The sequence below is a fragment of the Gymnoscopelus braueri genome (assembly GCF_963280865.1).
Source record: "Gymnoscopelus braueri genome assembly, chromosome: 13".
Classification (NCBI taxonomy): Eukaryota; Metazoa; Chordata; class Actinopteri; order Myctophiformes; family Myctophidae; genus Gymnoscopelus; species Gymnoscopelus braueri.
In genome coordinates this window covers 24294703-24321579 of record NC_137615.1, presented here as the reverse complement: position 1 = coordinate 24321579, position 26877 = coordinate 24294703, and the positions used below count along the sequence as shown (strand labels likewise).

Below are 26877 nucleotides of genomic sequence, written 5' to 3'. Positions count from 1 at the left end.
ACATTCTTTGACAACAAATATACCGTTCCTGTTAAAGTATACATTCCAACATTTGAGTGAGAAACATTAAAAATGTAACTGTTGATACATGGAATGATATCAATGTATGTGCCTACACTGGACATCAGAGTAATTTTTAAATAATGCATATTACATTTAAAAGTATGTTAAATATACTTTTAAAAGCTCAAGAAATCCAATGTTCCATGACTGAAACATCATAAATAGTCATAATTTAAAAAGAAAATCCTCTTTCACATTGTGAGATGTTATAAATATACATGAATAAACATTTAGGACAAGTGTGTCAGAATATCAAGGTTGGAAAAGAGCAATGTCACTGAACAACAGAAATTGTAAACGTGTGCACTTTTTTACCCAATCAAAATAAGCCTGAATTCATTGGCACTGTGTTCAGGTGCAAACTAAGCAGTCTGTTAACACTGCAGCCTTCAGTTTGCGTAACCCAAGCCACCTGAAGGGCATAAACCCCACAGCAACCAAATCAAGGAATGAACCCCCTCACCCGTTTCCCAATCGACCGTATTCCAACGGCAGCCATTTTGCTCTTAAAGGAGAATTCCGGACAAATTAAGTGTTATCTTTGATGTCTCGTTACTCACCTACCGATGTGAAAAGTAGCGTTCTTTTTTTTCATATATTCCCCTGTCGTCATTTTTTAAACACCCTCCGTTGTTATAATGGGAGCGTGAGGGTTAGTGAAGTTCGTCTATTATAACCGACGCAAAGTTGTTTTTTTCACTACTAGTATTCATAGTAGAGTCTCATGATAGTCAAACATGCGTTGAAACTATCTGCGAGGCTGCCGTCAATGGCGAACGATTTAACACTGGTTGCTTGTTTCTTCCAGAACCTGGCAACTCGTGTTGCCAGATTCTGGAAACAAGCAACCAGTGTTAAATCGTTCGCCATTAACGGCAGGCTCGCAGGAATTTTCAGCGCATGTTTGACTATCATGAGACTCTACAATGAATCGTAGTAGAGAAAAAAATAACATTGCGTCGGTTATAATAGACGAACTTCACTAACCCTCACGCTCCCATTATAACAACGGAGGGTGTTTAAAAAATGACGACAGGGGAATATATGAAAAAAAAGAACGCTACTTTTCACATCGGTAGGTGAGTAACGAGACATCAAAGATAACACTTAATTTGTCCGGAATTCTCCTTTAACCCATTAAAACCGGGAAAGCATCTCATTTAGCGTAATTTTATATTTTTGCGTTGGCTATTCAAAAATAGCAGATATACAAGCTAACACATTTTCTTGACAAATCTCGAAAGTGAGAGAACTACTGATTTAGACTGCATTTGTAGAATCGGCCTCAGGTGTTAATGGGTTATGTCATACAGGGGGTGACGTACAAGCAAAGTGACCGCCATGTGAATATAATCAATTCATAGGTCATCTAACCACTGGGAGGATCATTCACACCAACACAGATATAAACACAAAGAGAATGAGGAAAGAAAGATAAACCCGGAAATTAAACATGGAAAAACAGAGAGAGAAGATCCCCCATCATAAATAAAACTCAAGTAGTTCCACAGGACTTTCTGAGGAGTCTAGGAGTGCTTTGTGCATCGCTATGGGCGTGTAGTGTAAAATATATATGCTTACAGTGTGTGTGTGCAGTGCACATGTGCATGTAGAGTGAGTGTGTATAAAGCAACTGAAGTGAAACATGGATATGTTGCATGGGCAGCAACACTGACATCTGAGATTAAGATACTTGCCATTCAGTAGCATCATTGATATTTAGTCATGGGCTCTCTCTGTTGCTTGTGTAAAACTTCTGTATATTATTTAAGTAGAGGCTTAGTTTATCAGTAGTTACCTCTTACTGAAAACCTTTACTTAAGGCTTTACTGTAATTGATGCTTCGGGCAGATTTGTTGTGTGATTAAATTATTCCCTTCTACCGTGTGTGTGTGCGTGTGTGTGTGTGTGTGTGTGTGTGTGTGTGTGTGTGTGTGTGTGTGTGTGTGTGTGTGTGTGTGTGTGTGCATGCAGTCATGCGTACATGCATGCTTCGTAGTGAGTGAGTGAGCTAATGTGCAATGCTTGTGCGTGTTAACTTGACGTGGCATTTTTCCCCACACAAATGTACCAGGATGGACGAAGATATGAACATTCTGTTTGAGCTGAACGCACATGTCAGGCATGTGAACGTACTCTACGATGCATCCCCTTCCCTTCATCAGTGCATTATCTTTAATGAAATCAGCAGCAGTTGCCCCCCCCCCTCCCCAAACCCCACCCAATTCCCCCTCCATTTCTAACCTTTGCGGACAGCCTCCGTGGTCAACCGTCCCAATGATTAACCCGTTCCCTCCCACAGAGGTCCTGCAGCCTGTCTCTGCGCGGCGTCAGTCGGAGGAACAGTTGTAGCTGTTGATCCACAGCAGGTCGTCCAACACGCCCCAGTGCAGGTAGAGGATGGACACCACCACCAGTACGTGCATGATCTGGTGGCTGTTGCACCAGTAGTCAAAGAGGCCCGGCCGGAAGCGCTCAGGGATGCGCGTGATGTTGATGATCCCGCCCAGCACGGCCAGAGCGTCCATGGTGAGGAAGTGGCGCAGCGAGGTGGGGCTGCCGCCGCCCACGCCCACCCAGCGCAGCAGGAAGAAGGAGAAGCGGAACAGCGCCTGCCAGGCGAAGGAACGTAGCCGACGTACACTGCTCCGAGCCGTCATGGCGCAGTAGATAGCATAGCTGGACAGCAGGATGTAGACTACTAGCGCTGTGGTGCGAGTGAAGGGGTAGCACAGTAGCGTGCTGTAGACAATGGGCAGGGCCCCTGTGTCACACACACACACACACACACACACACACACACACACACACACACACACACACACACACACACACACACACACACACACACACACACACACAAAGTCAGCACATTCAACTTTTATAATGTTGCATGTCCTCTTATCAAAAACTAATTCGATTTGACAGGGACATCTCAAATAAAACAGACACAAAGCAGGGCAAGAAAGAGAGAATGAGAAAGAATGCAGAGAAAGGAAAATGTAACAAAACTAGATTAATAGCCTGGCTAGTAGCCCCTAGAGGCCATGGTGCTCCTTCAACCCAACAGCAGGACATTTTGGCCAAAAGGTGGTGCTACAGGAAAGGCCATGGTATCAACTGTTTTGCAAGTTTAAACAACATACCATTGAATGGAAATATAAAGACTCTCTTCCCACTCTCCCTCAAACATTTATAAAGTATTTATAACATCTATGAAGTATAGGGCAGGTAGACCTACGTATATACAATTAAGTCATGCTATGCAGTAGCAGTGGTGGCAGTTGTTTTCCATTCCCCTGCGGGTTTCATAACAATTTTAACAACACTCCAGGTTTGCAATGGTGCAGTTACTGCGAAAGCTCTAATTTTGGCCTGAGGTTGGCGCTAGAGGAAAGGTCCTGGTGTCACTCAAATGGTTATGGTTCATCTTCCAGGTAGCATGAATGTGCTCAACGAGAAGAATGGCAATTCGCCAATTACATTTTGCGATATCTTGTGTGCAAGTGGTACATTTTTACCTAGGGATGATGCTAGAGAAAAGGCCCTGGCCTGTAGCCATAAAGGTCAGTAATGTTCCTCCTTTGGGGAGCAGGAAGTTGCACAGTGAATTTCATGGCAATCTGGCAAGTAATTTTCAACTCATCTTGTTTGGGACCAAAGTGTTGGACGGACCTATGCACCGACACAGCCATTCTTAGAATAACAAACATGTTCAATAAAAGGAGGGGGCAAAGAAATAAGAATATTTGTTATTCACCAGGAACCTCACATTCCTTTTCTTGCTTACCCAATGTGTTGATCATACAGATGCCACACATGTCGAGTTTAAGGAGGGTGTGATAGACGGGCTCCCCTCCTTCATGGTTCATGAAGAGGTGGTAGACCACAGAGCCCAGCTGCGGTGACAGGCAGGCCAGGAAGTGGACCACACCCAGCCATGTGACGCTGATCTGAGACCAGGGGATGTTAAGCGGCAGAAGCACCAGGAAGCAAACCAGAGGGATGCCTGGAGAGAGAGAGGTGGCAATGGTGATGGACAAGGTTATTAGACTGAGCTCTGCTTCAGGGATATAAAAGTGATATAGACCATTGCTAGGACCTTGGGTTGCATAGTTACTTGGGAATGATATAAGTACAACTATTGTCAATCATCTCTATCTTGGATGGTTTGTGCATGTAGTTTATGAATTAATTGTACCATCTTATTAGTATTATTAGTATTTGTCTTTGGTCTCCACTTCAGTTGCAGTGCATCGCCAAGACAAATTCCTCATCGGGACAATACAATCTATCTAATATAATGTTCCAGTGTGATTCCATTCACTCTCATTGTAAGGGGGAAACAGGTTTCAAAATCACAGTTTTAGCTCCAACACGAAGAAAGTCCTACTTCAGTCCTACATAAACTACTACTTATTGTACATATTTTGGCTGAAAGGGTTTCTGGTATCTATCTTCAGTAGTTGCTCTGATAGATTTTAAAAAACATTATTTTCAATTACTGCACACATGGGTCTCAAAGTCACTCTTCTAGTACATGAACAAACACCAAACAGAGCAAATTCTGTGAATGTTTAAGATTCCAAAACACGACACACTGTTGATTTTTTTTATTCAAATGTCACCTTCTGTTGATTTTACTATTTGAATATTCAGATCCTGATCCGCAGATCCAGTCCAGGTCACATAGTAACATCAACATGAAGTTGACATTTTTATTTAAAGAATATATATATACATATATCCGCTGTAGTCTGAAGACTCACCTCTTCAGACTTCACCTTAGCCCGTAGCACTTGCCGTAGCACTTGCCCTAGCCTTGAAGACCTTGCAGGCTTATGCAAAGGCTAAAATTAAATTTAGATAGTATGTAGACAGGTGCCAGGTCATATGTAGACCTGGCATCCTATAGGGTGTATAGTTTAAATGTACAGATTATAGATTTGTTTTAATATTATACTGTTTAGACTGATGATAGGTTCTTGGTTTACCTATGATCCTAGATGACTATTTCTATGCATTTGATGTATTACCTCGTGTTTTCCTTGCTTACTGTAAATCGCTCTAGATTAAGAGCGTCTGCTAAATGATCATAATAATAATAATAATGAATTGCATTTTTATAGCGCTTTTCTAAGTACTCACTTACTCAAAGCGCTTTACAATGGTTCATTCATTCATACATTGGGAGGTGAAGCGGCGAACAGTCAATGCCAACGTCCTCACCTCCCACATTCACATACAATCACCATTCACACACACATTCATACATCGATGGCGGAGGAAACCATGCAAGGCACCAACCTGCTCATCGGGAGCAATTAAATTAAATGCCAAAATTGTAAATATATAATATGCTATTTCATGTATAATATTATACATCGGTAGAATCTACTTTGTTAGCGTTCGTTACTTCTTTGCTAAAAGGGTGACTATGAGACCTGTTTCACTGTGCAATGTTAAGTGCACAGTGGCAGAATTTGTATTGGCAGAATCCCCTTTCTTTTGTGCTAAAGGCATAATTTGGAGACCTGTTTTTTGCCATACAATCAGAGTGAAGGGAACCCCTATTTCTGGTTCCTCAATCGCTGTGTACAGATGACCCTATGTGGTTGACCAGAGTCCCTCGGGGCTTTATACTAGTGTCTTTTCTGTTTTCGCTGTACATTAAATATCTTCGCTGACAATAGCCGATCTACAAGCTCACAACACATCGCAACGCGACGCGTTGTCAGCTTTGTTCTGCGAAGGTTTTCCCCAGAATACGGATGCTGGGGTTTAAGTGGTTATATCAACCTGTAGTAGGCTAGAGACTTTTTCTGGGCTTTACAGAAATAAGTGAATTCTCAGTCATACTGGCACACAAAATCTCAAACAAGTTTTCTTAAGGGAAGGAAACAACAGCACTGATATCTTACTTTGAAAGAGCAGTAGGCCAAATTGCAGAAGACTCACTGTACATTGCTGTTTTTGGCAACAGGGAGGTGCCTACTGCTTTGTGAGCGAAATATGGTCCTTGAAATTCAATCCCCATGCATACTGTATACACACTTTATCATCATGATTTACAGCGTATCACGTTACTCTCTCTGTCTCACTCACACACACACACACACACACACACACACACACACACACACACACACACACACACACACACACACACACACACACACACACACACACACACACACACACACACACACACACACACACTGCCCCTCACTCCCTCTCTTTTGCTCGCTCTGCCTTTCCCCAATGTCAAATCATTTGTCCCAGCCAGCCAGGTGATACTGACAGTGCCATATAACACATCTATTTTCAGTATGTTATCTCCTACACTCCCTTGACTCCCAATTTGCTTCCACCACTCGGCAGCACCACTCAGTGCTTTGCTACTGGACATGGGGCCTCCCCCTTAAAGCTCCCTGAGCATGAACTTCATGGCACTTCCATTACTGTCTAACAGCTGTGCTAGTAACGCAGGCAGCCTATTTCTGGTTTTCAATGTCAAGCAAGCCAGCCAATGAAACTTGACTTAAAGTGTCCTCACACGTTGACTGTGCATGTTTGACTTACTGGCATATCAATGCGTCTTCTCAAGAAGTTGCTTTAATACCCGACTGGATCAAACACACTTGAAATTCCAATGTTATGTTGTTGGTGTATACAGAGAGTAATGTCAGAGAGTATTTGTGGTCACCTGCTCAGTTGATAATCTATAACATGTCGAAGTGCAATACAATTTCCAACAGACAAGTAGGCCTATCCTTTGCAGTAATGATCGCTAATCTTGCCTGTCTCTTAATGGCAACTGGAGCACCATGCAATGAGTGTCAGATTGAAGAAGTTGGCAGACTCTCAAAAGCCAATGATTCCTTCACTGGCAGGTGGGCCAGTAGGGTACAATAGCAGTGCCACTGTCAAAACAGAAATATGTGGGGAGGGTTAAAGGTAGGGTAAGTGATTTGCGTTGGTTAAAATAATTGTTAAATAGCTCTATATTCTGATAGTACTCATTGCTATAGAGTGTTTGTTCAGTATTAGGAGTCTCCTTGTCTCTCCACCTCTTTATTAAACAGAAAATGCATTTTCGTTTCAGTTTCAGTTTCATTTCCAATTTTATCCAACCAGGACAGAGAACTCAATCAGGATACAGATTAAACAAGTGCAATTGGAAGTGATGACACTAAGACATGAGCAGACAAAATTGGAACTGGAACACTATACAGATTAAGCTTAAAAATGGGTACTTTCTCCTGATTGGCTGAGATTTTGACACCTACCGAAAAATGTATTTTCTGTTTATTAAAGAGCTGGAGAGACAGGGAGACATCTTTTACTGAAAAAACACTCTATAGCAATGATTACTATCAGAATATAGTATTTTAACCTTTTAACAAAATACTTTTTGTTTTAACCAAAAAATATCACTTACCCTACCTTTAATTGACAAGAGGGAGGGGATAATTGGCTACTGTGAAAAAAAAAAGAAGAAAAAAATCATCTTTTGTACAGCTCCATAATTTCTTTCGGCAGGTTGGATCACTTCTTCTGTCTTGAGAAAGTAAGATCCTACACATTTGCTCTTGCTCAGCATCATAAATGTATTGATCACACTAACATTTCTGTCCCTCTGGACCTATCTAAAGCATGTTCAAAGCATATTATAGGGTTCATTTCCTGGCTTGATGAGAAGTCTGGTACACTATGCACTATGCAGAAAATATATTGTACAGATGTAAACACCTTACAGCTTGTTAATATCACCCCCGCAATAATGAGTCTACCAATAAGTCAAGTCTTCAGCCAGATGAATTTGATACACCACAGAGGATTGTATTGACAAATCTGTACTATTTGATAGTATGGAGGAAGCCTAACATAATGGCATTGAAGAAATAAAAAGAATCACTGTTAAAATCTAATTCTACTTCACCTCCATTATGTTTAGTACAATCTACTATACCTATCTATTATATACAAAATACAAATAAAAAAAATGACACATATCAGTCTCAGCACCATAGACTCAGCACCATAGACCATGCACCATGACATGGGGCATATGTCATTGAAGACCGAAGGACGTAATCTCAGAGATAGCCTTGTACAGCCGATATACAAGCTCGGCTATTTTCGCAATAATTTTCTTTTAAATGTACATTATTTGGCCTATAATGACATTCCCAAAATAGGGATCCCAGTTTGAAATTGGTTAAAACATTTGGGTGCTACAAATGCAGAGGATGTGCTCTATGTGATGATATGGTCAAATGTATTTACTTTACTCATCCTCATACAGGGAAAAAGTATATTCTCAATGATGTCATCACATGTTTCACTGTGACTTCTCAAGTAATTTATGTGATCAAATGTCCTTGTGGTAAGACATTACTTTCATTAAAACAGAGAATAAGGGCCCGTACACACTGCAGGAGATTGGGTCCGAGATTGCTGTCGCCGACATTTTTTGGCGCTCGCCGACAAAACCTCCCGATCTGACGCAGATCGGCCTTTGATCTGCGAGATAATGCTCGCTCTGTGTGAAAGGTTCCGCGAGACGATGTGGCCGCGATTATCCGCTCTGCGACGGCTTTCCGACCGTTTTCAGATAACTACCATGTTAGATATTCAGCTCTGTCCCAGACAGGAGATCGGACAGTATCATACATTATGAAAGGGTCTGCGAGGAGATCCACGCTACAGCCAATGAGAGCACATTACAGCCACCGTGGCCAGGGGAGCGTCGCTGGATCTGACCACAACAAACAGTCCCTACCGCAATATTACCGTCCAGTCCTGTATTAAGTTAACATTATAAAACAAAATGAGAGAGTGAGCGAGCGAGCCTGGTGGGCTGTTTATTTTAGAGGAATTGTACAGAGAGAGAGAGAGAGAGAGAGAGAGACACAGACAGACAGAGAGTGAGAGCAAGAGGCGAGCTCTGTGTGTGTGTGTGTGTGTGTGTGTGTGAGTGTGCAGCATGTGCACGCTGTTATGAACAGCGTTGCCAGATGTTGCGAGAGAAATAAGCAACCAGGTCTATGAAAACAAGCCCAAGAAAAGGCCACTTGAGCACTTTAAACCTATTTACAAATACATTGGATATTTGAAAATAGCCGATCTACAAGCTCACAACGCGTCGCAGCTATTTTCAAATAAAAATCTTGAGAAAATTGTGGAATATTTTCCAAATCCACACAAATCTTGTATGGGGGTCAGTGATGGCACAACATATTTACAGAAGGGGGGTCTGCGGACAAATACATATTATGTGTTGTTTAAACCACTGGTTTAAACAACATTAGGAAACAAGGCCAAATAAGCAACTACACAAATAAGCCCAAAAAATGCACCCCGCAACAACCAATATTTACAAGCAACTCTACAGAAAAACAAGCCCAAAGTCGCTTATAATAAGCGGACATGGCAACGCTGTCACTGACGGCTTCTGCGCACTTGACTGCGAGAGAGAGAGAGAGAGAGAGAGAGAGAGAGAGAGAGAGAGAGAGAGAGAGAGAGAGAGAGAGAGAGAGAGAGAGAGAGAGAGAGAGAGAGAGAGAGAGAGAGCGAGAGAGGGGGGAGAGGGAGAGAGGCATATCACGGGATACGTCGATTAAAATGAATTGGAATAAACTCAAATGTATGTATTGGGTCTGACTCTGGAGATAGCATCCTAGTGAACTATCCTACAGTGTGTCAGCCCTTGTCGGGGATCAATCCTGTTGTGAAGACCACAACGATATTATGACAGCCGATTTCAAGAAATAAACTCCTGCAGTGTGTAATGCTTAACGATCAGATAACCCCCCGAGCACTTTAAGGTCCTGCAATGTGTACCTGCCTTAAGTGAACACAATAACTCCATAAGGGGAAATGATAGAGATTACCCAATAGCCATATATTTAAATGACTTCAGACATGACATCTCTTCATTTAGATTCCTGGGCAAGGGGCATTGAAAACACAACTCTCCCACAGATAAGTCGTAACACTGACAAGTGACAACATTATTACAGTACACTAGAAATTTAATTTGCAAACTTTATCCCCACAGGATTGAAGCCAAAGACTATATCTAATATCTATTCATTGTGCACTCAAGCATTTCATAATATTGCACAACTTTTAATGACTTGTGAAAGCTGCAAGTCAGATGTTTTCATTCATTAGATTTGCAATTTCTGTAAATATTTAACAGGTACATGCCCCATGCATAGTACTGTTTATTCTTGGTGTAGGTGAGGGCAGGACATCAAAAGAGCAATAAACAAAACATTACCACAAACAAGGTTGAAGGTTGAAATGATTCCTCTTTTTATTTCTACAAATGCAAACTTAAAAACATAGTGAACAAACCTGATGAAGCTGTATGCAAAATACATTGTTTGTGTTGTTTTTAAGCTTGCATTTGTAGAAATACACAGAGGAAGCATTTCAGCCTTCTTGTGTGTGCTGTTCATTTAGTTTTTCAGTAATTAGATCCTTTTCTTATGAGTGGACTATAATTTGACACTTGACAGAAACTCCCACAGGAGAATAATTGTCCTACACCTGAGCACACAGAAAAGGTGGAGCATTATCTATTTAATTGTAAGAATTGTTTAAAATACTTTTGACGCAGGTCCATAGAGACTGTGACATAGTATGATCAACAAATTGTGATGCTGAGCAAGAGCAGTGGTGGATCTTCCTTTCTCAAGGATGAAGTGCATGCACCGGCATCTGAGATAGTTGGATGTGTGAATATCTCCATTGAAAAAAGCTTGGATCACAACAGGGGAGGACAAAAGAAGCATTGCATGGTGCATATCGCATTATCATGACAAATGTAGATTGATCTATCAATCAGAAAGAATAATAGATTCCACATAAAAAGACAGGCCATTTCAATAATCTCATGCATGCATGAAAGATTAATGCATGCACAGTATGAACCAAACATATTTTTTGTTTGCATGAAGCTGTTCGAAACAACTGTATTGTTGTATTGTTCAACTTAACATAGTTTTGGACCAGATGATTAACTTATGAAGGCAAAATACAATTGTATTTATCCCTGAAAGGAAATGCAGTTATTACTGCAGGCAGCAGCAAACTATATTATATTCAGTTCATCTACTTACAAGAGCAGAGTTGCACATTTACTGAGTGATTATTACCATTAACCGTAGAGTAGCAACAGAGTAATGAAGTAGGGTCCTTGACAGTTGACACATCATGCACTACTATAGTACCAGTCTCATCTGATTCATACTCACCATGAGTGTATATGTTGCCAAGTTCATTGTGCAGGTAAAACAGGCTTCTGACACAGTCTTGCACAGAAGATATTGGTCGGTATCCAGTGAGGACGTATTTGTTGAACTGAAGATGGGGAGGCGAATTCGCCCAGTCAAGTAACCTGGGTCCATTTAAAAATGCCATAGTAACCACCACAACGGTTAAAATGACCCCGCCAAAAAGATAAAAAAAGGACTGTACACCTATATACAAGTTTAGCAGAATTATTGCCACCAAAATCTTATTAGATACCATTGGCGTTGTTTGTGTTGTGCTGTTATCCACATAGCTGGAAACGAGTTTGTCTCAGCACCACTGCGGTGCCTCTACCCCGGCCCGCAGCGGTGCCTCTACCGGGCCCGCAGCGGTGCCTCTACCCGGCCGCGGCGTGCTCTCCCTGCTGCCGCTGGTGGACTTCAGAAACCGGCACCTGCTGCAGGGTCATCCGCAGGGGTTGGCAAAGACGCGGCCAACCACATACATGTTGTTGTGAGTCCGTGGTGGTCATTACATTTGACATCCGACTCTCTGTGCAATAAATAAGATCCATCGGAGGCTGGCCAGTGATAATAATGACATGTTCCTCCTCACCATCGTGGCAACGTTACCTCCTCAGTGACATTCCGCTGCACAGACCTGAACATGACCGGCTGCTGCTGCTGCTGCTGCTGCTGCTGCTGCTCTGCACCGAGCATCCATCCATCCACGTCCATTGACAGCCATGAGACTGGGCTAGTGCGCTAGCATTAGCTTTACTCACTTTCTGCTTCCAGTCATCCGTCACCTTGATACTGCTTGTAATATAAGAAATGTTTTTTAGCGGTCAGATGTGTGTGAGCGCAGAGGACTAGGAGGTCATCGGCAACTTTCGCGCGGACAACATGGTGTGTCGCGCATTGTGCTTGTCGTTCTGGCCCCGGTGTTGACGCGTTAGCCCCCCCCCCCTGATGATGTTATTCAGGAACAGTCCCGGTTGATTTTGTTGCTGAGATTTGATACCGACCGTTATACAGCAGCAAGATCCCCGGCTAGCTGGCTAACGGTGCTAGCAGTGCAGGCTAGCGAGAAGATGATCAGGGGACCGATGCCCGCCCGGTGCAGTGCAGTTCAGAATGTGTGCAGGGTCAGGGTGAGGCTGAGATTTAAAAAGCCGGCAGAATCCTACCATAGAACTAGAAGACGCAGTACGGTGCAGTCCGTGGCGTTTGCGCTCAGATATCTAAAAGCATGCACGTCGTCCAGTGATTCCCATCAATCTCTCCTTTGTCACTTTGTCATCACTCTGCTGCTGCTGCTGCTGCACCACCGGCCTGGAGTCAGTCCCCTGCATCGCTGTAGAGACAGGCTTGGCTGGTGATGCCGACACACACCGCGGGCTGTGACGTCCTGTGATCCGCTAATGAGAGAGGCTGCAGCGGGAGTGGACCGGCGAATGGGAAGACTGTGCGACGCATGGATCCGGGTGGATCACGCCACTTGTATTATAATAGCCCTACTGTATTCTTCAGTGATAGGATTTGCGTCTGACCGTGCACCGCTATCTCTTATATAAATTCCTTATCTTTTTTGCGGAACCCATAAACGTCGCATAGTGATCAGATTTCGCAAGATTTCAGAAGGAATGTGATTTATTGTCTCCGCCAGGCCGAAGGCGTGGCAGAGACAATGTTTTGCACCCTGTCCAACATTTTTCATCAGCCTCATGGTGGCGCTATAACAGGCCGATTCGCGAGTTTACCTGATCTGCTGAAATTTTGCACACACACTCCTTAGAGACCAAGGAAAAACCTCCACCAGGAGGCCGACTTTTGCAAAACATTAGCCCTGAAACATGACTGTCATACCATGACAGTCATGGTGCCGAGTCCCCCTGGTCTAAAGTTGTGTTCGATTTTTTCACATTGCCATCTCTCACATAAACATAAACGTTCAGATTTCAAATATAAAGTGCTTACCACAATTTGGAGAAAATGGCCGGCGATGGGATTAAAATGCTTTTTATTGAACAATACGGGAGATACGGGTACTCATCGCGGTCCGCATCGCCTTGTAACATCCGTGGCTCGGTGGTAAGCACTTTATATTTGAAATCTGAACGTTTATGTTTATGTGAGAGATGGCAATGTGAAAAAATCGAACACAACTTTAGACCAGGGGGACTCGGCACCATGACGCTTGTATACAAGCGTCATGTGAACCATGGCTAGCAAAACATATTTTTTGATATTACTCCTTCAGAGTTTGTCCAAACATCACGCAAATCGGTACACAATATCTCTATAGTCATGTGATCAAGACGAATCTGTCAGATTCGTCATATTCCATCCTGATTGGCTTCCAAAGTTTGCAGGATTGGTATTTTTTCAACAAAATGCCTCAAATCATGAAAGCAGTGTGTGATTGCCGTGAAACTTTACTTACACATTCCCACTAGAATTGGCCTGTTATAGCGCCACAAGCAGGCCAATTTTTGCAAAACAAAAACTTCAAATCATCAACTGATTTAGTCAATCATGTCTGATTGCGTGAAAGGCAGAGGAAGAAATGGCACCCTTTTCACATTGGCCTATTATAGAGGCACCAGGAGGCCACAATACAATAACCTACCTGACCTGGCGGACTCCGTGGAGCACTTTTTCTAGTTTAATTTATTTCCGTTTGTGCATTTAGTTTCTTTTGCACGCACGCACGCACGCACGCACGCACTCACACACACACACACACACACACACACACACACACACACACACACACACACACACACACACACACACACACACACACAGGTGGACAAAGTAGCCTACTCGACCTAGTACTTGAGTAAGAGAGTAGGCTACAGATACTCTTGGTCAAATTTACTCCACTACAAGTAAAAGTAGCTCAGTCAAAATAAAAATAAAGTAAGAGTAAAAAAGTCATTGCTTTTAAATATACTTAAGTATTCAAAAGTACATGCTTGGAAAAATACTTAAAGTACAAGTAAAAGTAAAAGTACATTTCTTGATTTTTATATCAATGAATTGCTGTAATGTTTTCACAATTAATTTATAGGACCTTGTAACTATTGTTCCAGAGAAGTACTGTAACTCTCTGAAACCACCTGCACTGCATGCACTGGTGTGCTTGTGTGTAGAACCACTACGTTATACAAAGCCAGCAGAAACACCTATAAAAACATAGAAATGACTGAGGAACCAGAACCAGTGGTGTGTTCTACCGCGTGGTACACTGTATACGCAGTGTGGGCTGCAGATTTTTTTCGGTGCCATCGTATACATCCAAAAAACGTTCGAGGCGTCGTATCTGATACGTTACTGACTGACTATGAGGTGAAGGCTTATCATGTGTGTGGCTATTGTTCTTGAGGTGATAATTAATGGCTGCTGGCGAAGGAATTCACACATTAACTCAACGACCTGCCATTCACTTCATTGAACGTAGGTCACTGAATTGAGTACTTCATTAGTATTCAAATTGTGCGTCAGACGGTCATAGCACAGCTCCTCTACAACTTCAGGAGGATTCGCCCCTTCCTCACGGAGAAGGCAGCCCAGGTGCTCATCCAGGCTCTTGTCATCTCCCGCCTGGACTACTGCAACTCCCTCGATGCTGGTGCTCCGGCATCTGCCATCAGACCTCTGGAGCTTGTTCAGAAAGCTGTGGCTCGTCTGGTGTTCAACCGCCAGTGGTGTGATCTAGTTTTTTTCGGAGGGTATACGATAATTATTCCCTGCGCGACATGCGCGATACGCTATCGCGTTTTCAATGGATGAAATGGTTATTAGACTGTATACGCTTTCCCCCCAAAAAAACTGTATACGGCGTATACACCGTACCACAGTAGAACACATCACTGTCAACCGCCCCAAGTTCTCCCACACAACTATCCTTCTCCGTTCTCTACACTGGCTCCCCGTAGCGGCTCACATCCAGTTTAAAACCCTGGTGCTAGCCTATACGGCAGTGAAAGGAACAGCTCCTTCTTACCTCCAGGCTATGGTCGATGTTTACACCCCTGCCCGACCACTTCGGTCTGCCACCTCGGGGCGACTGATTGCCTCGTCGCTCAAGGGTCCTTCTGGCCGATCTACACGGTCACAACTTTTTTCTGTTCTGGCCCCACAGTGGTGGAATGAACTCCCCACTGATGTCAGGACAGCAGAGTCACTGCCCATCTTTCTCCGCAGGCTGAAAACCCACCTCTTCAGGAAACACTACCCTTCCTCTTCGCCTTGCCTACTTGTTGTTAACTAGTTGTACGAACTCTTGTTTTATTGTCTCCGCCGGAGGCAGAGAGTATGTTTTCGCTTCGTCCCGCTGTGTGTCCCCCCCCCCCCCCCCTAGCCAAGCTAACATTGGTCAAGCTCCACGTGACACGTGACAATATGTTGACACCAATGCTTTTGATTGGCTAGAGGGACGCATGACGAAATAAAATCCTATAAATAGGTGTGTCACTTCAAAAAGCCATGTATGTATGAACAGTACCTTCCAGTACAAATCACCCGTCCGTGCGTGTGTGTGTGTCCCTCTGAGAACACCTAACATTGGTCAGTTTCACGTGACATCACTACACCATGTCACGCCATACATTCAAATGACTCCACCCTAACTATCGCCATGCTGAATATCAGATCATACTTGCAACATTTACCTGACCTCAAAAAAGATCCAACACTGACAGAATTTGATGTGTTATGTTTAGTGGAAACATTTCTGAAATCACACCACAACTTAGATCCAGATGCCCTCATCCTACCAAACTCCACCTGCTTCAGAACTGACAGAGAAACAGAAAAAGGAGGCGGGATCATGACAATAGCATCAAATGACCTTTCTCCAACACGATTAAATAAGTCACTTAAAGTAATACTAGGTAACGTTTTCAACAAAACTAAAGTTAAATTGTATATCTTTTGCGAGTGGCAAAAGTTTCACAACACCCACTCCGTGAATTTCACCCCCGGAAGCCTTTTATTTATATATTTTCTATTGAACGTGTACGGGGGGGACTTTCCCGGGAAAATGACGTTCCTGGCCAACGTCATGACGTCGTGGCCGACGTCCTCAGGAACTACCGCAACGGTTTCCTGTTTGGCCAGGAACTACCGCGCTATTAACAAAAAGGAACCTCACGCTGATTTTAAGATAATGTAGGATCGGAAGATCGAAAAAGAACAGAAAAAGAAAGCACAGCTCATGGTAACTAATGCTCCACTGGCTAAGAGAAACGATCCGTAGATAGTATAAAACAATTAAAAGATCGCTTTTTGAAACGCTTCCGGCTTCCGGTGAAAACGAATGGAATTCTGGGTAATCGAGGACTAGGGAAATTGTATGCAGTGACGGTAGTGACCAGCAGAGGTTGCTAAAAATCGTTATTTGTGATTCTGCATTGTACAACTTTAACAACGTGGAACACATAGCACTAACACTCTCCAAATGTGCAACTAGAATCAACCTGATCACACTATATAAACCACCCAAAATGAAGCCCTCAAGATTCACTGAGAATATTGATGCATTCCTAGAATCACTGGAAAACAACACCTTGACAGTAATTGTAGGTGACTTCAACTACAACCTCAGCACTGACCCACAACACGCAATTCTACAGATCATGCTAAAGTATGGCTTCCATCAATTTGTCACTACACCAACTACAGATGATGGCTCACTCCTAGACCATGTGTATGTTAACAGACGCCAGAAGGTCTCCACACATGTTCTAGACACCTACTACTCAGACCATGACTTAATACATATAACATTGGATTTATCTTAACTGGATTTAGTCCACCACAGCTCACTCCTAGACCATGTGTGTGTCAACAAACCCCATACAGTCTCCACACATGTTACATGTTACACATGTTACTCCACACCTATTACTCAAACCATGACATATATGGTGATATCGGAATTGAATTCCTCTTTTCCTCTGCACACAGACTGTAAAAAGTGCAAAGAGGTTAGAAACTATACTTACCGATTTGTATTGAAGGTCCTAATTTCGGATTCTACAGACGAACAGTGGGTAACGTGTTTCGATGACACAGCTGAAATACTATTGGGTTACGACGCGGATTCTATGGCAGAAATAAGAGATATTTCGGAACTTAACGTCTACAAAACAATTTTTTTATAATAAAGTCGGACTACACTCGTACAATGATGAAACGAGACTACAGACTACTGTTATAAAGATATTACCAGAAAACCGTTCAAAAGATGCGTCATAGTATATATACATTTTTGTAATACAGTAATACATTTCTGACAATTAATATTGTCTGTTCTTCTTTTTTAAGAAATACATAAATAACCTTTGATGTATGAATCTTTTTTTGTTCTCTTTTTTTCATCTTGTTTTTTTTTCAACAGTGCAAGACAAAATATGGTTTTTAGAACATTTTTTTGATAATAAATATTTCTTTAACATTCACCTTTTAACAAAGAACCTTTTGTTTAACTAAAAGATATATCTTTTACCCTACTGTATCTCATTAGTTATTGTTATGATAATATAATTGCTATGATATTGTAACATGTTCTATTTTAAGTAAGAATTAGAGCATTCCTAGAGAACTATGGTTAAAGATAGGGTAAGTGATTTCATTTGATAAAAATAGCACGGGTCTGCTGGCGGAGACTTGTGCTCCGAGGAGCACATTTTCTAGTTATTGTATTATTTTATTGGATCTTGTTTAGTCGATACACTTATTTGTTTTAGCTCTTGCTCATTTGATTTTGCTATTTGTCTCATCTATTTCAGAAAGTAGGTAGCTGATATATTGCACTTTTACCTTAGTGCTAGGTATACACTTAAGACTTCTGGTGATTAGTAGTTTCGTTCCCTACCTATGTTGAATGCACTTTTTGTAAGTCGCTTTGGATAAAAGTGTCTGCTAACATGACTATAATGTAATGTAATGTACACCTATAAAAGATGTACTGTAACAAAGAGGCGAGTGGAAGGGGAAGCCAGAAACACGGTTAGTGTGAGAGCATAAGTTAGGCCAATTGCATTTTAGGGAAGTAAGAGAAATTGCAAAACCGCACCAATGCAACTAGTCGCAACTCCTTGCAACAAAACCGTTTTAAGGTCAACCGCACCAATGTGCCAATGTACATGTGAAAACATTTACATTTCCCCTGTTCCTCATGCAGAAGACCACCCTCAAAACCTCATCTCCTCCCCCCCCCGCCCCAATCTCCCCCACCCCCAGTCTTTTTAAATAAATAGGCCTACATCAGATACAGCTGTGCAGTCAAGTCAACTCCACACTTGTCATGAGGAGGCAGGCAGATAGTGAGTATTGCCTATTCTATGGCAAAATTTCGATTTGTCTAGTGTGTCTTTCTTTATTCAGTATATAATGAGTTTTAACCTTCATGTTGTGACCTTGATGCGGAAACTCAAAAATTCAATTTTATTGGGGAATTATATATTCTAATTTAACGTGAGAGAGAAATATGTTATCGCATAGGGTAATGACAATGTAATCGGTCTTATGCGTCTTATTGAATGGATTAGAGTCCACTACATTTTCATCTTTATTTCCACCAGAGATTCAATTCAATCACGTGACCTCAATCTTCATGTATATTTCTTTTTCAGGGTAAACCAGAAGTTGCATCCATCAACCAACCGAGCAGAAATCATGTTTCTGTTAAACATATGCTTCTGGGCTGGTTTCATGATCTCCTTCCCTCAGTGCAGTTTTCAGGCATGTACGGAAGGGACAGCAAATGAGTGTAGAGAGGCAGAATTTGCCCCAGGTACCGATTTGGCAGGGGAAGGCTTTGACATCACCAAAATGAAACGCGCGGGAGCCTTTGTCATTGACATGAGCCTTTGGAAACATAAAGACAAGACTTGCACCCTTTGTACCAACCCCTTTCTGGAGGGGAAAAAACAGAAGCTTCCCTTGTCAGTGGTAGATTGGCGGCCAAACCAGAAGTGCAGTAGGAAAGTGTCCAGTAAACTCTATAAGTCCAGCGAGTCTCTAGTCAGTTCCAGCACCTCTGCAGTGAATAACAACTGGCAAGTCAATCTAGATGTTGATGTGGGTGATAAATCAGGCTCACTGATGACAGCAGGAACTCAGTCTAAACTGGCTGAATACTCCATGGAGAAAACCAAGGGTGACAAGTTTACTTTCACAAGCCACAGCATGTCTTGTGAATTCTACAGGTAAACTTAATATGTTGCTCCAAAAATACTCAGCCTTGACATTTTCCTGAGATGTAAAGACTAGCATTACATGCATTGTTAAATAATGTTACTTATGTCTTGCTCCTCTGTGGAAACAGCTATCGCGTGACTGGGACACCCAAGCTGCACAGGGAATTCCGCGCAGCAGTGAAAAAACTACCCAAAACCTATAGCAAGGAAAATAAACAACACTATTATAAGCTGATTGACAACTTCGGCACCCATTACATCACAAAGGTGAACCAGATAAGAGTTGTTGCAAAGAAAACCATTTAATCCACACATCTCCATGGCAGGAGATTTATAGAATGTAACCCATTAGTAACAGTCTGTTCCATTATTCTGTGTGCTGTCAGGTGAAGTTGGGAGGAAGTGTGCAGTCTGTAACCAGCATCAAACAGTGCCAGGCCAGTTTACAAGGCCTCAGTGTGGAAGATGTGCAGCTGTGCCTTGAAGTGGAGGCATCTGCTAGCGTGTTGGGTGTGGGCGAAACGAAGTCTGAAGCTAAACACTGCAAGGCAGATGTGGACAAGACAGAGAGCAAGTCTAGCTTCTCCAGCCTCTTCAATGACAGGTAAGGAGTAGGCTATTTTCTGTAGTATAAAGCACTTGCTATTTCCATTTCCCTCATACACTTTGATCGAGTTCTTGCAGAATGCGGCTGTTACAGTCTGGTGTCTTTCAGTTGCCAAAATGGGTTACCTTCTGTCAAAAATATATTCTGCTCTCTCTCTTTATGACAGGTTCACAGAAATAAAGGGTGGCCACACCACAGACCCAGAGCTCCTCTTCTCTGCTGATAAAGACCCAGCTGCCTACAAAGAATGGCTTAACACACTGCCACTGAATCCAGACATAGTCACCTACTCGCTGGATTCCCTTCACGAGTTGCTGCCTACCAACACCTCAATTCGGAAGAACCTGCGCTCTGCCATTAGCCATTACATCCTAGAGCAGGCCTTGTGGAAGAACTGCAGTCAGCCATGTCAGGATGGAATCAACAACGACAGAGATTCCTGTGTTTGTAACTGCAACAATATCCCTTCCGTAGACCAGAACTGCTGTCCAACCAAAAAGGGATTGGCACGGGTGATCATTACTGTGCAGTGTGGTGCTGACCTGTGGGGAGACCACAGCAGTGGCACAGATGGTTATGTAAAGGTTTCTTTCAATGGAGAAATGGTTACACGTTCCCCAGTCATCTACAACAACAACCACCCCTGTTGGAACATGACCATTGACTTGGGCACCCAGGATCTGTCAGAGGGGAGCAAGGTGAGATTTGAGGTATGGGATGAGGACAACCGTTGGGACGATGACCTGTTGGGAGAGTGTGAAAAATCCCTTACTGCTGGAGTGCAGGAGGACCTTTGTGTTCTCCAGCATGGCCGTCTGTACTACAAATGGGAACTGACTTGTGCTCCGAGTTTGGGCGGTCCCACATGTAGCGAATATAAAGCCTCTCCAATGAGTCAGGATCTGCAGAATGTGTATGTGTCACGACATGCTCACCCTGTTCCGAAGGCCGTCCTGATGAAAATGGGAGTGTTTGTGGATGAATGTCACCCAAAGGGCAATCATAGTCTTATTGCCAGTAGCAAACAGTGCCGTGGAATTTAATTGTATTCACAGTTCGCACCCACAAGAACTGCTCTATGCTCACTCAGAGTGCATACATATTTTAAGTTTTAGGAAAATATCTATGTTGCTACAATAGAGATGTTTTACTAAAACAAAGAGATGCTTTCTGGATCTTTATCTTTACTCTGCAAAATGTGCTAAATCTTTAAATCTAATGTTATAGTCTTAAGATATGCTTTAAAATATTAGATGCTAGCTTTGATTGATTGATTGATGTTTTTGACAAAAATGCATATTCATGACATGACCATATATTTGTACATAAGGTACATACGTATGTGTCAAAAGGTTTTCTTTTCACTCTAATTATGTGATTATTTACCCCATCATTTGTGGACAAGGGTTCATGCCCTTGAATCAAATTTTGCGCTAGTAAGTTGCTCTGGATAAGTGATTACTTGTTTCATATGCCGGTTTGTGACTATTCATTATTCTATATAGATGAAGCCTGATTGACTTTCATGCAAGAGCCAATTGCATGCACCTGTCTGCACTCCTCCACTCTGGAGAATATATCTTTGTAATTTCATTCTCCACATGTTCTTATCTCAGGTACCATGTGTAAATATAACATTTTTTTAATTTTATTCTCTTGTTTGATCTCCTTTCCCCCTTGCCCCCCCCCCCCCTTCTTCTTACCTTTCTTTTTTTTGGAAAAAAATAATACGATAGGAATTATGCACGAAAACAAATGTCAACCACTTTTTTACTTCTGTAAACCTGTGATGTGACAATAAAGCTGATTCTGATTCTGATTAAGGTCTTGTACCTTTTTTTTTCATTTTCATTTGACATGCATTACACAATTTCTGGTGTGCAGATTTAAGTTTTGCTAATGCTCCAAAAAAAAAAGGTGAAAAAAGAAGCCATCTCTGTAATTGACTTGATGTTGCTTCCACAGAATAAGCATACAATACAGAGAGATTGGGTGTGTGATTTCAAAAAATAATTGCCATTATATTTTCATTTCCCCCAGAGATTACATTTGTGCATGTGACCTTTTCATGATCAGTTTTCTTTTGCAGTGTAAACCAGTAGATGATTTATTGAACGTAGGTCACTGAATTGAGTACTTCATTAGTATTCAAATTGTGCGTCAGACGGTCATAGCACAGCAAAATCTTGAATCTTCAATACAGTTTGTGTCTTCAATGCCAAGTTAATACTATTCGATACAGGAATTAACACTGCTATTATATCTGATAAGCCTAACCAGCATTTATTTATAACAATCCTTGCACTATTCTATGGTAATAATGCTTTGCATTGAAAATGCATCTAAAGCTAAAAAACACGGCTAGTGTGAGAGCAGAAGTTAGGCCAATTGCATTTTAGGGAAGAAAGAGAAATTGACAACCTAAAGGCAAAACGGCACCAATGCAACTAGTCACAACTGCCTTTGGGGAATGGGGATAATGGTTGCAAGTGGTTGCAAGTAGTTGCATGTTGCAAGGAGTTGCATGGCGAATCATTGGTGTGGATGTGGAGTGGGCTTAAAAGTACTCAGTACTTTACAGCCTTCCTAGAAATGTACTCGAGTAAAAGTAAAATATTTGTCTTGGAAATGTACTCAAGTAAGAGTACTATCAAAAAAATCTAATACTCAAGTAAAGTACAGATCCTCAGAATACGTACTCAAGTAAAGTACTCAATTACATGTACTCCGTTACTGTCCACCACTGCACAGGGTTAGGGGACTGGAGGCCTAGCTGTCAGCTATGTCTTATAACAGGATGTTTGGTGGAAGTGGCCATATGTCATGTTACAACAAATTGATAAACTTATAAGCTCTCCTTGACTAACTTTCAATTCTGAGAATTTAGAGTAAGACATCTTGGGTTTCGATTCCTCGACATATACCACCAATTCCGAGAAATGACAAGCCTGTGACATATAATACTTTATTTACTGGAGGACTATGGGTTGTCACAACTTTACTGCTGTAGCTCTCACCATACAGACCACCAGCTCCTCCCACCCGCTCGAGACAAGCAGCTTTTCTGTACCTGTGAAACCACTTTTTCCCCTGTTCGTCATGCAGAAGACCACCCTCAAAACCCCATCTCCCCCCCCGCCCCAATCTTTTTAAATAAATAGGCCTACATCAGATACAGCTGTGCAGTCAACTTCACACTTGTCATGAGGAGGCAGGCAGATAGTGAGTATTGCCTATCCTACGGCTAAATTTCGATTTGTCCAGTGTGTCTTTCTTTATTCAGTATATAATGAGTTTTAACCTTCATGTTGTGACCTTGATGCGGAAACTCAAAAAATCAATTTTGTTGGGGAATTATATATTCTAATTTAACGTGAGAGAGAAATATGTTATCGCATAGGGTAATGACAATGTAATCGGTCTTATGTGTCTTATTGAATGGATTAGAGTCCACTACATTTTCATCTTTATTTCCACCAGAGATTAAATTTAATCACGTGACCTCAATCTTCCTGTATATTTATTTTTCAGGGTAAACCAGAAGTTGCATCCATCAACAAACCGAAAATAAATCATGTTTCTGTTAAACATTTGCTTCTGGGCTGGTTTCATGATCTCCTTTCCTCAGTGCAGTTTTCAGGCATGTACGGCAGGGACAGCAAATGAGTGTAGAGAGGCAGAATTTGCCCCAGGTACCAATTTGGCAGGGGAAGGCTTTGACATCTCCAAAATGAAACGCAAGGGAGCCTTTGTCATTGACATGAGCCTTTGGAAACATAAAGACAAGACTTGCACCCTGTGTACCAACCCCTTTCTGGAGGGGAAAAAACAGAAGCTTCCCTTGTCAGTGGTAGATTGGCGGCCAAACCAGAAGTGCAGTTTGAAAGTGTCCAGTAATCTCTATAAGTCCAGCGAGTCTCTAGTCAGTTCCAGCACCTCTGCAGTGAATAACAACTGGCAAGTCAATCTAGATGTTGATGTGGGTGTTAGATCAGGCAAACTGATGACAGCAGGAACTCAGTCTAAACTGGCTGAATACTCCATGGAGAAAACCAAGAGTGACAAGTTTACTTTCACAAGCCACAGCATGTCTTGTGAGTTCTACAGGTAAACAAATATGTTGCTCCAAAAACACTCAGCCTTGAAATTTTCCTGAGATGTAAAGACTAGCATTACATGCATTGTTAAATAATGTTACTTATGTCTTGCTCCTCTCTGGAAACAGCTATCGCGTGTCTGGGACACCCAAGCTGCACAGGGAATTCCGCGCAGCGTTGAAAAAACTACCCAAAACCTATAGCAAGGAAAATAAACAACGCTATTATAAGCTGATTGACAACTTCGGCACCCATTACATCACAAAGGTGAACCAGATAAGAGTTGTTGCAAAGAAAACCATTTAATCCACACATCTCCATGGCAGGAGATTTATAGAATGTAACCCATTAGTAACAGTCTGTTCCATTATTCTGTGTGCTGTCAGGTGAAGTTGGGAGGAAGTGTGCAGTCTGTAACCAGCATCAAACAGTGCCAGGCCAGTTTACAAGGCCTCAGTGTGGAAGATGTGCAGCTGTGCCTTGATGTGGAGGCATCTGCTAGCATAGGTGTGGTCGAAACGAAGTCTGAAGCTAAACACTGCAAGGCAGATGTGGACAAGACAGAGAGCAAGTCTAGCTTCTCCAGCCTCTTCAATGACAGGTAAGGAGTAGGCTATTTTCTGTAGTATAAAGCACTTTCTATTTACATTTCCCTCATACACTTTGATCGAGTTCTTGCAGAATGTGGCTGTTACAGACAGTGGTGTCTTTTAGCAAAAATGGGTTACCTTCTCTCAAAAAGAATATTCTGCTCCCTCTCTTTATGACAGGTTCACAGAAATAAAGGGTGGCCACACCACAGACCCAGAGCTCCTCTTCTCTGCTGATAAAGACCCAGCTGCCTACAAAGAATGGCTTAACACACTGCCACTGAATCCAGACATAGTCACCTACTCGCTGGATTCCCTTCACGAGTTGCTGCCTACCAACAACCCAATTCGGAAGAACCTGCGCTCTGCCATCAGCCATTACATCCTAGAGCAGGCCCTGTGGAAGAACTGCAGTCAGCCATGTCAGGAGGGCATCAACAACGACAAAGATTCCTGTGTTTGTAACTGCAACAATATCCCTTCCGTAGGCCAGAACTGCTGTCCAACCAAAAAGGGATTGGCACGTGTGATCATTACTGTGCAGCGTGGTACTGACCTGTGGGGAGACCACAGCAGTGGCACAGATGGTTATGTAAAGGTTTCTTTCAATGGACAAATGGTTAAACGTTCCCCAGTCATCTACAACAACAACCACCCCCATTGGGCCATGACCATTGACTTGGGCACCCAGGATCTGTCAGTGGGGAGCAAGGTGAGATTTGAGGTATGGGATGAGGACAACCGTTGGGACGATGACCTGTTGGGAGAGTGTGAAAAATCCCTTACTGCTGGAGTGCAGGAGGACCTTTGTGCTCTCCAGCATGGCCGTCTGTACTACAAATGGGAACTGACTTGTGCTCCGAGTTTGGGCGGTCCCACATGTAGCGAATATAAAGCCTCTCCAATGAGTCAGGATCTGCAGAATGTGTATGTGTCACGACATGCTCACCCTGTTCCAAAGGCCATCCTGATGAAAATGGGAGTGTTTGTGGATGAATGTCGCCCAAAGGGCAATCATAGTCTTATTGCCAGTAGCAAACAGTGTGGTGGAATTTAATTGTATTCACAGTTCACACCCACAAGAACTGCTGTATGCTCACTCAGAGTGCATACATATTTTAAGTTTTAGAAAAATATCTATGTTGCTGCAATAGAGATGTTTTACACAAAAAAAAAATGCTTTCTGGATCTTTATCTTTACTCTGCAAAATTTGCAAAATCTTTAAATCTAATGTTATAGTCTTAAGATATGCTTTAAAATATTAGATGCTAGCTTTGATTGATTGATTGATGTTTTTGACAATAATGCATATTCATGACATGACCATATATTTGTACATACGGTACATACGTATGTGTCAAAAGGTTTTATTTTCACTCTAATTATGTGATTATTTACCCCGTCATTTATGGACAAGGGTTCATGCCCTTTAATCAAATTTTGCGCTAGTAAGTCGCTCTGGATAAATGATTACTTGTTTCATATGCCGGTTTGTGACTATTCATTATTCTATATAGATGAAGCCTGATTGACTTTCATGCAAGAGCCAATTGCATGCACCTGTCTGCACTCCTCCACTCTGGAGAATATATTTTTGTAATTTCATTCTCCACGTGTTCTTATCTCAGGTACCATGTGTAAATATGTAGATAACGTGTTCATTTTTTTTACGTGTTTCTGAGTTTTTTATTCTCTATTCTCTTTTTTTTTAAATAACGATACGGAATTATGCACGAAAACAAATGTCACCCACTTTTTTTACTTCTGTAAACCTGTGATGTGACAATAAAGCTGATTCTGATTCTGATTAAGGTCTTGTACCTTTTTTTCTCCTTCTCATTTTACATGCATTACACAATTTCTGGTGTGCAGATTTAAGTTTTGCTAATGCTCCAAAAAAAAAAGGGGACTTGATGTTGCTTCCACAGAATAAGCATACAATACAGAGAGATTGGGTGTGTGATTTAAAAAAATAATTGCCATTATATTTTCATTTCCCCCAGAGATTACATTTGTGACCTAAATCTTCATGAACAGTTGTC

The 26877-nt window shown here is 42.0% G+C and overlaps 3 protein-coding genes across 4 annotated transcripts; 2 read left to right on the top strand and 1 right to left on the bottom strand.

Annotated features, from left to right (window-relative positions):
* Positions 1 to 2317: 2317 nt before the first annotated feature.
* Positions 2318 to 12867, bottom strand: paqr4a (progestin and adipoQ receptor family member IVa). The gene is made up of 3 exons (XM_080446428.1): positions 11331 to 12867; positions 3854 to 4072; positions 2318 to 2827 (listed from the first exon to the last, which is right to left on the bottom strand). Exons 1-3 carry the CDS (start codon positions 11605 to 11607, stop codon positions 2394 to 2396), a joined length of 930 nt encoding a protein of 309 aa, XP_080302554.1. The 5' UTR covers positions 11608 to 12867; the 3' UTR covers positions 2318 to 2393.
* Positions 12868 to 18584: 5717 nt separating this feature from the next.
* On the top strand, positions 18585 to 21902 carry LOC308098352 (perforin-1-like). Its single transcript, XM_080446667.1, has 5 exons — positions 18585 to 18664; positions 18974 to 19549; positions 19669 to 19807; positions 19927 to 20144; positions 20314 to 21902. Exons 2-5 carry the CDS (start codon positions 19017 to 19019, stop codon positions 21188 to 21190), a joined length of 1767 nt encoding a protein of 588 aa, XP_080302793.1. The 5' UTR covers positions 18585 to 18664; positions 18974 to 19016; the 3' UTR covers positions 21191 to 21902.
* Positions 21903 to 23337: 1435 nt separating this feature from the next.
* LOC308098027 (perforin-1-like) lies at positions 23338 to 26642 on the top strand. 2 transcript variants are annotated; one of them, XM_080446245.1, is made up of 5 exons: positions 23338 to 23369; positions 23679 to 24254; positions 24373 to 24511; positions 24631 to 24845; positions 25015 to 26642. In XM_080446245.1, exons 2-5 carry the CDS (start codon positions 23722 to 23724, stop codon positions 25889 to 25891), a joined length of 1764 nt encoding a protein of 587 aa, XP_080302371.1. In that variant the 5' UTR covers positions 23338 to 23369; positions 23679 to 23721; the 3' UTR covers positions 25892 to 26642. The 2 variants fall into 2 exon arrangements, with proteins under 2 accessions (XP_080302371.1, XP_080302372.1); XM_080446246.1 differs by lacking the exon at positions 23338 to 23369 and having other exon boundaries at positions 23390 to 24254.
* Positions 26643 to 26877: the final 235 nt, after the last annotated feature.

What these genes read in the sequence shown, in the direction of transcription:
- LOC308098027 (XM_080446245.1), top strand. Translation starts at nt 23,722, where the DNA reads ATGTTTCTGTTAAACATTTGCTTCTGGGCTGGTTTCATGATCTCCTTT. An exon ending in ATGTCTTGTGAGTTCTACAG is followed by an intron (nt 24,255 to 24,372) that starts GTAAACAAATAT and finishes CTCTGGAAACAG; the next exon opens with CTATCGCGTGTCTGGGACAC. An exon ending in TCCAGCCTCTTCAATGACAG is followed by an intron (nt 24,846 to 25,014) that starts GTAAGGAGTAGG and finishes TCTTTATGACAG; the next exon opens with GTTCACAGAAATAAAGGGTG.
- paqr4a (XM_080446428.1), bottom strand. Translation starts at nt 11,607, where the DNA reads ATGGTATCTAATAAGATTTTGGTGGCAATAATTCTGCTAAACTTGTAT. An exon ending in TGGCAACATATACACTCATG is followed by an intron (nt 4,073 to 11,330) that starts GTGAGTATGAAT and finishes CTCTCTCTCCAG; the next exon opens with GCATCCCTCTGGTTTGCTTC. An exon ending in CTGTATGATCAACACATTGG is followed by an intron (nt 2,828 to 3,853) that starts GTAAGCAAGAAA and finishes TGTGTGACACAG; the next exon opens with GGGCCCTGCCCATTGTCTAC.
- LOC308098352 (XM_080446667.1), top strand. Translation starts at nt 19,017, where the DNA reads ATGTTTCTGTTAAACATATGCTTCTGGGCTGGTTTCATGATCTCCTTC. An exon ending in ATGTCTTGTGAATTCTACAG is followed by an intron (nt 19,550 to 19,668) that starts GTAAACTTAATA and finishes CTGTGGAAACAG; the next exon opens with CTATCGCGTGACTGGGACAC. An exon ending in TCCAGCCTCTTCAATGACAG is followed by an intron (nt 20,145 to 20,313) that starts GTAAGGAGTAGG and finishes TCTTTATGACAG; the next exon opens with GTTCACAGAAATAAAGGGTG.